This window comes from Anopheles maculipalpis, chromosome 3RL (assembly GCF_943734695.1).
Source record: "Anopheles maculipalpis chromosome 3RL, idAnoMacuDA_375_x, whole genome shotgun sequence".
NCBI classification, from domain to species: Eukaryota; Metazoa; Arthropoda; class Insecta; order Diptera; family Culicidae; genus Anopheles; species Anopheles maculipalpis.
Genome location: NC_064872.1, coordinates 57887518 through 57901154, shown reverse-complemented (window position 1 = coordinate 57901154; position 13637 = coordinate 57887518). Strand labels below are relative to the sequence as shown.

Below are 13637 nucleotides of genomic sequence, written 5' to 3'. Positions count from 1 at the left end.
AGAAAAGGATATTATACTTAGGAGTTAAGGATACGCTCAGGAAGGCGTATGCATAAATGTGCGTATTTGTGAACGAGAGACTGAATCGATCGATAGCTCTGCTATATGTTTTGTGTGCGTGTGAGAGTGTTAAATACTAGTGTGGAATTATTTATTCGGAACTCATTTCTTATTCCGCAGCAAAAATCATTCCGTGCACGTTTAGTATGTAGTGCACAGCTGCATCTGGAATACTGAACGGTAAATGAAAAAGAAATTCCAAAACCACGAAAAAAAACTATTCCTAGCCCTAGCGTGGTGTACAAATTAATGGTGGCCTATTGAAACGGACGAAATTTGTCGTATTTAGTTGTTATGTTAGCTGTTAGAATACACAAGTAGGAAATGCCCCCCTTGGCCATAAGGAAAATGCTGCTTGACAAGGGGCGAAAATACGTCCATATTGGCCATCGTTCTTAAGACACGGGTATCAGTTATGGTGACAGATATGTGAGAAAGCTTGATTGTTCGATTGTACATATTTAAAGTTTCTTTGCTCGATGAAGTAGCTCGCGTTTGCTGCCACATGGAACGTTTCTTTTCTTTGTTTGTTTACTTTGTTTAGTTTTTGTTAGTTCCTACATCTGGGCCGTGTATTTACTCATTACTCGATAGTCTTTTTCGGTTTACTGTACGTTTTTGTATACGTTTGTGTTTCATGTTTTACACTTATGATACGTACCATATTTATTTGCTTCGATTTAGTTTTTCTTGCAACAAAGAAAGCTAATGAAAGAGATAAAAAACGTATAAAAAATATCTTCAACATAATGTGCAATTGTGCAAAGACCCAGGAAAGACATGCGTATGTATGATTCATGTACTTTCTCTTTCTGTCTCTTTCCGGGTGCAAACATTCCACCCCCTTTATAGCTCATAGTACCGTTGAAAATGTAAAACTATCCTTGACTATTGTGCATGTATAATGTAAAGTAAATAAAAGAAAGCAATCAAATATTCAAAGGAAACTATAAGAAAAAAAAACAAGCCTCAGAAGGAAAGACCCATCGTATAACAGGGCAAAAATGTATTGCTGATGAAGAAACGGTTTAAAACGATGTGCGTTCAAATCAATGTTTGCTTCACACATGTTTGATGTCCTTTACCGCGGCATGTCTGTACCGATAAACTGATTCTGATTCGCGATCATGCTGTTGCCATTGCCTTAACTGTGGTTAGTCCGCAACCCTAAAACCTGCAGCATTACTATTTTAAGAAGAGAAAAATAATTTAAATAACAAATAGCTGTGCTGCGTTTGTTCGTTTGCATGTAGAGAAGCAAGCAGCACCATACAAACTCATTGGTACCTGGCTAGAGCATTGATTGCACCGATTGGAAAACAAATGAAACAATACACAATATGCAACAAACAAATAAGACACAAGCGGATAAATGTAGCCATACGGAAGCTTAGCACCACGCTGCAGCTGCAAGAGATATTATTTTCTGATGCATTTTACTCTGCATGTCCCAGCGCCAGCAGTTCAGACAAGGCAAAGCGTTTTAAATTTGCTATCAACGTAAAATGCAGGAATTGTACATTGATGAAGTTAAGCGTTATAAAATATACAACTGTAAGTAACTGTGTCTGCATGGTCAGCTTGTATGACGAGATTTTAAGGCCTTTTTTCAACAGCCCGCCGAAACAAAACTGCTGATAGCAGAATCGGCCGAGAGATTAGTTAATTTTTGCAACAACAAAAAAAAACGCGTAATCGTATCGTTAGAGGAGGTATAACGTATAAAAATACACTCACAAATACACACATGAATACAAACTCCAATTAAAAGATAAGATTCCGAGTTAATCCAGCTGTTCAATCTATAATAATCGTTGTTCCAAATCAAATATTCACTATTCACACCAAGTACACAAACTGGAGCTCTAGTAGGAGAAATACATGAGCACCCACGCTTCATAGAGACATAAACGAAAAAAGGACAAAATAGAAAAGGAATAATTTACGGGAATATGCAGGAAAACTCGCCGTTAGGAATGGTTTAATATAGTTCGTGTAAGCAGAAGGAAAAAAGAGTGTGGCAAAACATATAAACCTCGTGTAATAAATCCACTATTATTATTAATGATACTTAAAATTCAAACAGTCGGGAGGGGGAAGAGGATGGCCAACAGTAAAAGTTTGGTGACCGAATGTTCAAAGAGAATTGCGAGATTGTCGCGCGAAATAAAGAAATATGCAAAGGTAAATTATTTTGCTGACATTTCTTATTTTTGTTTAGTTGTTGTTGAAACTATTTTTGATGAGAAAGTAATTTTTTTATTAACTAATTTCAAAGTTCCGTTTTGAATACCAATCGAAAACTGCGAGCACGTGGTTCGATATTAGCTGATGCACAATCGATTTGATGTTTCTCGACGAACCCTGCTTGTACTAAAAAATATTTTCCTACCGCACAGTGGGATATTGTTATGGGTTCGAAAAAATATCAAACACAATACTACAAAGTGAATATTTTCTCATTAAATGTTCTTTTAAATGAGAAACACAGCATCTACATTATTTACTCTGCTTTTATGTACAATAAAAGCATTAAATTACCAATATTTACAAGAAAACATATTTTTTTCCTGCATTCAAACGTACCCGTTTACACTGTTTGGTTTCAGTTCTTCATTAGTTTTGACACGTTGTTTGACGTTGCGTTGTGGTCGTGTGCAAGCGCTCGAGGCCCGTATTGTTGTGTGCGTAGAGGAAAATTGATTTTTTTATTCCTCCTTGCCACAAAACAATCTGTGTGCGGTCGCGAAAAGCTAATGTACCATATTTTGTGAAAAATCCCTCCTCGCCTAGCATGACCGCGAACGGTAAAAGTGCTTTCGCTGGCGTTCGGTGAAGAAGCGTGCGTGCGTGCTTGCTTGGGCTGTCCGTGTTTTGTTGTTGTTGTTGTTGCTGGTGTTGTGTGTGCTGCGGCGGATGGTGAAAGTATCTTTGCTGGCGTGAAGATCCCACCACACAAAACTCCGTGGGAAACGACGGCAGCATCTTCCTTCAACCAGCACCAACTGCTTCTTTAGCCCTGTCCCCGTCATTGCCTCTTCTGGCCAGGAATCGAATAGTGATTGTTGGACAGTGTGGTCGTGTTGTGTTGGGAGTTGTTTTTCCTACCTTTCCAGCACCGTGTTGTGGTGGTGCAACGTGTACAAGTGTGGCAGAGCTGCGGTTTAGATTCCCTCCACCACCATGGCTAGTCCACGTACACGTCGTGTTCTGAGTGAGTTGAAACCATCGGACGGAAACAATGTAAGTCGCTCATCTAGCCAATGCATGTGACACGCGTCATTAATCCACTGATTCAATCCCCCCTCTCTCGCTTTCTCCCCGTTGCTATAGAAATGCTTCGAATGTGGCACCCATAACCCGCAATGGGTGTCCGTAACGTACGGCATTTGGATCTGTCTCGAGTGTTCCGGCAAGCACCGTGGCCTTGGCGTGCATCTGTCCTTCGTGCGCTCCGTTTCGATGGACAAGTGGAAAGACGTCGAGCTGGAAAAGATGAAGGTCGGTGGCAATCGTAAGGCACGCGAATTTCTCGAAGCGCAGGACGATTGGGACGAAACGATGCCCATCCAGCGGAAGTACAACACACGTGCGGCTGCCCTGTACCGCGATCGTATCAGTACCCTTGCCCAGGGACAACCGTGGGACGAGTCGGGTGCGCTGGCACGCGTGAAAGGCTCGGGGTATGCTGGCGGAGGTACGGGCAGTAGTGGTGGAGGTGGCAGCAGTGGTCAAGGTTCGATGACACATTCCAGAAGCAGTGGATCGATGGGCGGCGGGGGATATCAGAATGGGGGCGACACGTACTATCAGGATGGAGGAAGCTATCAGCAGTACCAGACGCCCGAATTTAAGGCTCAAAAGGAAGATTTCTTTAGCCGCAAGCAGGAGGAAAATGCTGCCCGACCTGAGTAAGTATTGATAAAGGAGAAATTGTACACACAACAACTTTTTCTTGGCTTAACGACCTCTAAGGTCATGCCGGCCATCGAAATGGCTTACTAGACTGCCGATATCACGTAGTTGGATAGTCAGTCCTAACTACAGGGGGACGGTCCGGATGGGATTTGAACCCAGGTCCTGCCGTATGAAGACCGGCGCAACAATACACACAACAATAAGCATTAAATTTCGTTCTTCATTTTAGAAACTTGCCACCGAACCAGGGTGGAAAGTATGCCGGTTTCGGTTACACGATGGACCCACCACCAAGAAGTCAATCTCACGAGCTTTTCGATACGGTTCAATCGTCGCTTGCTACGGTAAAAGCTTTCGCCTTCTTTTTCGTGGCATACTAATGCATCTTTTTTTTTTCTCTCCCGGTTGCTAGGGCTGGAATGTGTTCTCCAAGGTGGCTAATGTGGCGAAGGAGAATGCACTTAAGTACGGGAGTATGGCATCACAAAAGGTAGTTGAAGTTTCTAGCACCGTTTCAGAGAAGGTAGTTGTCGCACCTTTTTTTCAGTTTATTATTTCTATTTCGTTGTCAGAATTATTTTCTCTCTTCTTTTGGAATTCTTTTTTTTCTCTCTTTGTTTTGTTTATTTGTGACTTTGTTTCTATGTTTTTTCCACCCCATATGCACCTACATACTCGATTGAATATGCCCCGTGTTCTTGCGGCATACACCATCATCCGTTCATTTGTGTTTGTGTTCGTCTATTGGTGTTTATTGGCTAGGTTAAGGAAGGTTCGCTGTTGGAAGGAGTCGGCTCGCAAGTGTCAAACCTGGCGACGAAGGTTCGTACAGTTACATTACTAGGGAAAGACTTTTATGTGCGCTTTTTATCCTACTCACTAGTTTCATTGCTTCAAACTCTTTTAAAAATTGTAAAAATAGAGCTTCAGATGAAAACTAATATTTCAATCCTTCCCCATTGTAGGTTACCGAGGTTGGACGTAAAGGATGGGGAGGCTTCGGTGCTCCGGGCGGTAGTTACAGCACCCCATCCGGCAGCAACGATCAGTACAGCAACATTTCCTCGGACAGTGGCGTCAGCAGTCCAATAAATGGGCGACAGGGTGGTGGCTACCAGCAGCGTGGCTCTACCGGATCTGGACGACGGGACGAATCCTGGTCCAACAACGGTTGGTCGAACGATAGCAACTCGAACAGCATGCCTCAATCGTATCAGAACGGCGACAACGATGATGACGGTTGGACCGGGTTTGAATCGTACTCGGGTCCAACGTCCGGCAAGACTAGTGCAACGTCCGAGCTGATGAACAGCGTCGACATGCGGAACGACAATTTAGACCGCCAAACAAAGTCCGGTGGATCGCGGCGTACAAGCAATGGGGCGAGCAAGCAGTCGACCAAATCGCCACCTTCCAGCATCGATCAGGACTTTGCTGCCCTTGATATTAAAAGCAACCGGGCACCGAAAAGTTCCGGCGCCAGCAGCAACACCACTTCCAAGAAAGCAAACAACAACCCAGAGGACGATCTGTGGAACATGCTAAACAATTAGGCGAGCCAGAAAATGGGGAAATGGAGTGAAAAAATCGACATTCTGCAACCGGTGGGTTGTTGGAACGGTTGACGGTGAATTTTAACGAATCAAACCACTACTATGAAACATTTGCCAGATATGACTTACTGCGGAAGGAGGTAGGGGGATGCGAATGCTGTGGTCTCGCCCTGTGTCCCCTTCTTTTTATTCATTTTCTTCTGATGTACCGAACATGTAATGTGAATGTGTAATCATCCAATGTATTATAAGAGGTTCAAAACCGACCGGAAACGGGCTATATCCTGGAAGGGAAACGCTCGTGTTCAGATCTGGGAAAAAGTATATTAAAGTAATGGAAGAAACTGGTCCCGGATTGGAGAGTGAGACAACGAGGAGCAGCAGCAGTCCACAGATAATGGGAGCGAGATCAATGGAGAGAGAGAGAGAGATATATACATATAATATGAAAAGACGAGAAAAGTAGTGGAATATATCTATATACACATATTCTATATTGTAGTAGAAATCCTGTGAAAACGGCGTCGGCGCAGTGTGTGACGGCGATGATCGTTTTCGGTTTCCCTTCCCGAAACCTTTCCCATTCCTCCCATGAAGAAAAACAAGCAAAAAAATATCCTCCTTTAGCAAAATGACCTATGATAACGAAAATACGAAGAAAACAAAGCTGAAAGCATCCATATGCTGCAGAGATAATAAAAGTGGTCCTAATTGTAATCGCTAAACGGTAACGTTTGTTCGTGCTGTGAAAGCATGGAAACAAAGCTGCACAAGAAACATCCGAAGAATGATCTTGCCTTCTTTGCTTTTTAGGGATAAGCTTCTGAACGCCGGAGGAACTTTGTTTCATTGATGAACCTACGCATGCTGCACCCAGTCAGTCATTCAAGAGTTGGAACTGAAAACTTTGAAGACTATTTTTGCTTCAATCAATGAAATTGGAGTTATTATGCATGGCAATGCGAGCTACGCGCTCTATAAAATTAAACGTCCCAAATGAAACATTTGCAAACAAGCACTACTAATCATCCTAAGTATTGTCCTCTGTTTTGTACTTTCCTCTATTTTATTTGTAGATTGGACTTGAGTTTCCATCATTAAAAAAATCACTGATTCCAAAGTTCTTTGAAGCATTTGAAGCTAATCGGCATGAAATTCGCAAGGATATCGATGCATAGGTGTTAATAACAATCGAAATACGTCACACTAGAGTTGGCTTAACGATTAATTGTATCAGCATGACTTTAGAGTAGATTTCTCCATGGTAATTTAACTCAAAATTGGGATATTTTACCATGGTTGAAACTATCATAAAGTTAGGTTGTATAGTAAATAGGTCATTTCCTAGGCATGGACGGATTGTTACCGTTTGAAATCATCTTGGTGATTTGAGGGCGGTTTGGTGGTCGAAACTTTGGCGGTACCATTCTTCTTTCGCACTTGGGGATAGGATATCGAGTCCGATCCGGACGCAATGCTGACTATCCAGCTACGGGTAAAATTAAGTCGTAAAAAGCCAGAAATGATAGGACAAAGCCTCTTAACCCTCAAGTGGCAAAAAAGAAGAAATCTTACGGTCGTTTCGCATCTCGATAGTGATGTTCGCTACGGTTACTATAAGTCTTTGGGAGGATCTCTCTTAGATTTGGGAAAGTTTCATCTTTGCCTTTCCTACAGATGTTGGTCCCGCACTTCAGTAGTGCTTTTCCGTTGCGATAGAAGAAATAGGACAAATTATCGTCGGCTGACTCGGATACGCGGTGAAAAATTTCTCCTGGTTTGTCCAGAAAAAAAATCTGGACAGGAGAAAATTTGAAGAAATCGTCGCTGGATGAACTCTCGTCCGTGGTTAAATATTTATCCAGGCTAGTCCAGGAAAAAAGGTTAATTCTCAAACCTTGTCGAAACTATTGACGCCCGTCGTCTCAACGCCTTGTCAGTATTTACGCGGATCCATTGGTAGGAACTAATCCTCGTCGATTCATTAAAAAGCCTATCCGCGTCTGATCATAGTAGGTCCGACGACATAGCACGAAACTACGCGAGAGTTCAGAATATCATTCTGAACTCTCGCGGTCATTCCTTCATGTGATTGGTCCACCCAAGAGCAGATGATTGCATCCGGTTTGTTCCAGTTAGCAATAGTTACCGTTTAAATGATAATACTGAAAAAAAAACTTGTGTCGCCTTATCTCTATCCTCCGGACACGACGGGCATTGCCACTCTGTTACGAGTTTCATATTAACCATGGACGCGACACTCACACTTCACTTCTCTCTTGGTTTTGAAGTCTCAACCGGTATTGTGACACCGGAGAAAATACACGTTGTGGAGGAGACTTTTCAAAAGATATTTAACAAAAAAAAAATGAGAATGAGAAACATAAAATGAAAAAGCACACATAAATGGAACGGAAAATCATGTTCCGTGACGGAAAGAAATTATTTGATGTTACCTTTTTAAACTTCGATTTGCTGTCTCCTTGCCTGGGGTGCTCTCCTGTAGTCTGGTATCAAATTTTGCTGCATCGAAATTTGCCTCGCTTTGAGCAAATTTTCTACTGGGAGCGACTGGTAGTAACAGGAGAGCATGCATTCGAGGAGGTAACTGGTATCGTGTTTAACATTTTCAAATTTAAATTCGAACTTTAGCGAGCTATAATTTCTAACTATGTTATGCGCCGATAAGTATGCAAAGCGCAAAGCACTTGGTGGTGGTGTTTTTTTCCTACCAGTTGAGCAAATTCAATGTTTTTTTTTCAGGAAAATGCTTCCTCCTGCATTAGTATGTTCTCCTGTTACTCGAAATCAAATTTTGGTGTCTGAATATTTTTCTCTTCGGAGTGAGAAAATGTTTTACTGCCAAACTAAATGCAAAATTGAACATTCTCTATGGTACTACACATGGGAAATCAAGACTACTAAGTTACATAAGAGAAATTTTCATAATAAAGCACTCACGTGCATGCCTATCCACGCGGATGATTATCGTAACTACGTGCCGCTTGTAAGCGCAATTTTTATGTGAGCCTTTTGAACTTGGACTTCCGAAGACGGTCGGCTAAGTTGTTGAATGAAATGGCCAGCATTGAATGAGCATTGATGAGCGTGGATAGAATATTGTTTGTTGCTTTATTAAGTGGAGGGCGTAGGTTACCCGCGTCAAGCCATACGTTAGTTATCCGGGTCTGGTTGCGGAACGCGCCAGCTTTGCATTCATGGCATCGAGTTAAAGCTGACCTGCTACCGGCTTGCCCTCTTCTGATGATTGCTGGGGAGGGCTGGATGAACCTCCTACATCCGCGCCTACCGGTGACTGCGCTGTGTGTAGGTGCTTTATGGTAATAGATTGATCTTCAAGTGGACAACCGTGTTCCGAAACTCCGATGAGTCGTAAATAGATGCAGTTAATGGGAGTCTGACGGATCATAGAGAGCTCCCACTGTAGATCGCACTGATGCATTCGTCATCCCGGAACTACATAGAACTTGTAGTGCGTTAATGTTGAGGATCTGTTGTTATGAGGACGCACACACAAAAAATCGACGCAAAGTATCATTTTTCAAACATTAGCAACAAACAAAGCATGTTTTTGATTGGCACTGTAGTATGCTGCTTTATTTTATACCGCCCGTTGCAACGGCTTGTAGACTCTCTTCAGGAAACCATTCACATCCTGATGTCCGTTTTGTTTTATTTCTGCAGTCATACAAGCTGCTCATGTCTGTCCATAAAGGGCCATTAAATTTAAAGGCACTCGTCGCGATGAGTCCAGCTGTAACTCAGCGATGATTGGGGTTGCGAAATGGAGAGGCTGAAGACAGGTTTTTATTTCCGACCAGTGATCAATCGTTTAATGGGCGCAAGGTGGGGCCTAATTTAATGCTTGAGAAGGTAGCTATAGCTTGTGGGCAACGTAAAGCCTCGCCAAACACTCTGTTTTGAATGATCCAAAATTGATGAAATTTTGCTATCCACTGCTCGCAGGATAGAGGTACAATATACAGCTTAGTTTATGCTTTGATGAGCCATAGCAATCGGATAGCCGTTCTGGACCGGGTGGTAGCCGACGCCGTTGTTGTAAAGATGCTTTTATGGGTATTCGTTTGCCAAAGATCCGCTGTCCCGCTGTGCGAGATGATATTTAGGTTGTCCATCAGCCAGTAAGACTGGATTGATTATAGAGTGTTTTCGGTTGGTTCGATGTAGGTATGATATCAGCTTCCCTGAGTATCGCTTTTGGTGGTGATAGAGGATTAAGCTTTGGCAATTGTCGTAGTGGATTAGCTGGAATGATTTCCTATTATTTAGGATCAGTGTTGAGAGGCAGGATTCTTTTAAAAGGTTGAGTTATCCTATATTACTTTTTTCTTATCAAACTGACATAGATTTGGTTAACATTCTAAAATTATCCATCTTTTTATTCGAGGTAGAGATTATTTATCCTGTAGTGCCTTTTGCAAACTATTCCCTTTCACATTAAAATGTATAATTCACTGATACGACATAGTTCCTTAGGAATATTTAATTAATGGAATCTGTTGGTGACTCATTGATTGATTTCCTGTTAATTTTAATCTATTAACTATCTCTGCGATTGTTTAACTCTTCAATCAGATCTCTTTGTGTCGTGTTGTGTAGTTTTATACTCTATTCAAGTCGCTAACTATTTAATTTTTCCTAACTTGGGGTTAATTTTTACTTTAAAAATCTTTGTTTGAAGTGCGGAAGAAATTAAAAGAAAAATTAATCAAACACATAAACCTCTTGAGTTGAGTGGATTGAAGTCTCCAGTTGTTAATTTTCATTTTAGTAAAATTTCAATACAATCAATGACGAAAATGTGTTTCGGCTTCATTAAATCAGCAACAAAAATGTATCAGTCAAATTTATTCAAGACTCCTCGAAGTCTTATTGGTGATTGTAGCGACTCTTCTATTCCTATTCCTATTCCTATTCCTTCTAAAATGACTGGTTCCACCATCGCAGAAGAATATCTTCTGCGATGGTGGCGATCTTCGATCTTCCCTTCATTACACTTTACGTTCTCGGGAAAGTTTTGGAGATCGTTGTCAAAGAGCAATTGACACAATGCCTGGACACAGTGGCGAATTTAGTCTTCCGGAGGCCCTAAGCGGTATAGAATTTAGAGGCCTCTTTCACATTGTATCTGCTGAGCAGAGGGAAGGTTTTTTTTTTGTGTATTCGGAGACTCTTACCAGCTTACTCCGCTTTCCGTTAGCAATCAGCGAGCAATCAGGTTATAGGGCTGAACATTCCTGTATCAAACGGTCTTAAATCTGGTGCTAGTAAAGTTGAATGTATTGTTGGAACGAAAGCATTTGATTATCGCAATTTTCTTGGATTTGAGAGAGCATTTGAAATGATATTCCAGACCTTTACTGCTTAAGACATTAACACGTTTAAGATTCGAGGGAGTAGAGCTCAAATGGTTCAAAAATTACATATCAGGAAGAATCAAGAGAAAATAGGTTTGGTGTATCAAAAATTGGTGTTCCACAAGGCAGTGTTCTTGGGCCAATTTTGCTCATAATGTAAATACATTATTAATGTATAACACATCTTAACGACGAAGATTGATCCTCGAGTTTGATTGTTGCTGATTCGGTTTGACTCTTTTTTACATTATTATTTTATAGATTCTTGCCTTTATTTTTTGATTTGATTGGTTGTCGAATTAAGTCTTTAACAAGCTGAATCGTTGTTGGCTTGAATATTAACTTGTATTTCTAACCTTCGTTCAACTATTATTTAAGTGTTTTTCATTGATTTTGAATTATTGACGATTTGAATGTTTGCTTGACCGTGTTTGACTTATTTTTAAAAGTTTAATCATTTTTATAAGTTAAGTTTTTTGCTTGAATTTTCACAGCCATTGAAACGCCCTGTTGACAAACCAATAGATTGATTCAATGTTCCTGTTTTATATAAACAGTATGCAAACAAATAAGCAATAATTTCATTCTCTCTTTCGCACTCCCTCCCTCCTTCCCTCACATTGATTAATGGTATAATTTCTCTACCTTTCCTACCGTAGGCTGTTGCTTAAAGTTCACCTACTGCCCCTGGCCGTCATATGATCCGATCTGCCACTCGAACTACCTTAGCTCGGCAGCGCACGATGCCTGATAATATCCATAAAAATGAGCCTTTTTGACACGCAAATGGGCCGCCGCGACTGTTTAAATGTGCAACAATAACGTGCAGCAGCGGCGAGGAAGATCTTCATCCCAACACAGCCTCCAACGGTAAGTAGAAAGAAAGAAGCTACAGGCGGCTCTCCCATTATTGATGACCTATCTTTGGCCGAAGGTTGGCCTTCCTTCCCGCTCTACCATTCAGCTAATGTGTCCATGTCCTTGACGGTCGGTATGAGTTCGGAACGATAAAAGTTATAATTTATCGTTCGGGACAACAGCACTACCGAAAACGACGCGTCGCGACGATGGTGTGTTGCGCCATCGGACAGAAGTCCGATGTGCGTGGTACATTGGCAGCTTGGCGAACGAAGAATTTTATTGAATGAACTTTCAAGTGGTCGTCGCCAGCCCGCTTATCACCCTTGACCACATGTTGAGCGAAAAGAGCGATCTCTTCCCGAAATAGATGAGTGAATCAGTGTGAGGATCAGTTGTCTTTTTCGTGGTTGCCGTTAATAGTGAGGTTAAGTGTTTAAAGTACATAATCGAGTAGTGACAAATTTATCGGCCCTTGAATCACTACTCCGTGCAGCTCTTTGCAGTATTTGTGTCTGCCCGGTCCGTGCGGAAAGGTACACACTTCAGAGATTGTGACTTTCGCCAGTATTCTTTGAAGGCGGAATAGCTCAAGCAGCAACCGATGGACCTTGAGCCAAAGGTTTTTGGATCCTCTTCTTTTCGATGCACTTGAAGATGATGGTTTCAATGTCGGGTACCTTTTGTTTGGAAAGTGCATCCACCATTGATTGAGTAACCAATGTTGAAGGTATTGATAGTTTTTGAAACGTATTCGGAAGAAGCTATGATTACATCGCGTAAAGACGATATCTATCATTTGGGAGTAAAATTCGGCTCGAAACCAGTTTCCTTTTTTTTTGTAAAATCTCCGATGGCTCAATGATCTGTTCATGGTCTTTAGATCGGATGGCACGTCGTATAGGCATGAAATGATCTCGATCTCCTTCGACTAAAAACGCACGAAAGTGCGTACGAAGACGCCCTGTTGTCTTGTCGCTCAACACGGTGATACGCACCGGACCGCAATCCGTGCATGAGGAGGACGCAGATTCATCTCACCAGGGAGACCGGTTAAGCGGCAGAAGCGACCCACAGCAGTGATGGTAGTAATGGTCGTGTTGTGGTGATGTATCCCAAAGCCGGCGGTCCCGAAAAAGGTCGCCCGGTTTGTAAATTCCATTTCTTCTCTCAATATTATCTGTGTCCAGTTGCGAAAGATTTTTGTGAACCTACTGCACAGTTTTGGGGAAGGGTACACGGTTCGATTTGTTGCCATGCCATGCCATCCTTTCGGTTGCAAGTGTCACCAAAACCATTCATACTCGAATGTTCCCCCAATAGATCCTAGAAGGAGAGAGAGAGAGAGAGAGAGAGAGAGAGAGAGAGAGGGAGATCGCATCGCAAGGGTCAAAAGCCGTATTTGAGGAATTATCTTCCGCCAACAGACGTCCAAAGGAAGTTGGCACCAATATTTATGGCTGTGTGAAAACTGTGCGCGACAAACTATTGTTAACGGCGTTCCGGCGTCTAACATCAAGGACAATTGAAATGTGATTTTTAGGGTTAGATTGATTCTATTAAAAGGCGGAACTGAAGAAACCACCCGATGAAACCTTTTCTCGGCAAGGAAATCCTTTTTGTTAATAATTTGCACGCTTTGTTTCTTGCGCCGTTGGTAATCTTTAAAATGCTATTCATTCCGTTGTAGAGGATTTGTCGAAGAGGCTCAGCAAAAAAAAAGGCGCCAAAACATCCTTAATTCTGTATTTAAGATCATTTTCCTTAAAAAAATGCATCCACCATCGGAAAAGAACAATTATCGTTAATCAATAGGTCGAGGTCTTATGGGACATTGGCTTTTTTTTTG

The 13637-nt window shown here is 41.8% G+C and overlaps 2 protein-coding genes across 3 annotated transcripts in view; one reads left to right on the top strand and one right to left on the bottom strand.

Moving 5' to 3' along the window:
- LOC126562266 (uncharacterized) overlaps positions 1–13637 on the bottom strand; it is a 472552-nt gene that overhangs the window by 309329 nt on the left and 149586 nt on the right. The gene's annotated exons all lie outside the window — the stretch shown is intronic.
- On the top strand, positions 3147–5531 carry LOC126562093 (ADP-ribosylation factor GTPase-activating protein 1). The gene is made up of 6 exons (XM_050218510.1): positions 3147–3303; positions 3394–3971; positions 4208–4322; positions 4391–4501; positions 4741–4800; positions 4944–5531. Exons 1-6 carry the CDS (start codon positions 3244–3246, stop codon positions 5529–5531), a joined length of 1512 nt encoding a protein of 503 aa, XP_050074467.1. The 5' UTR covers positions 3147–3243.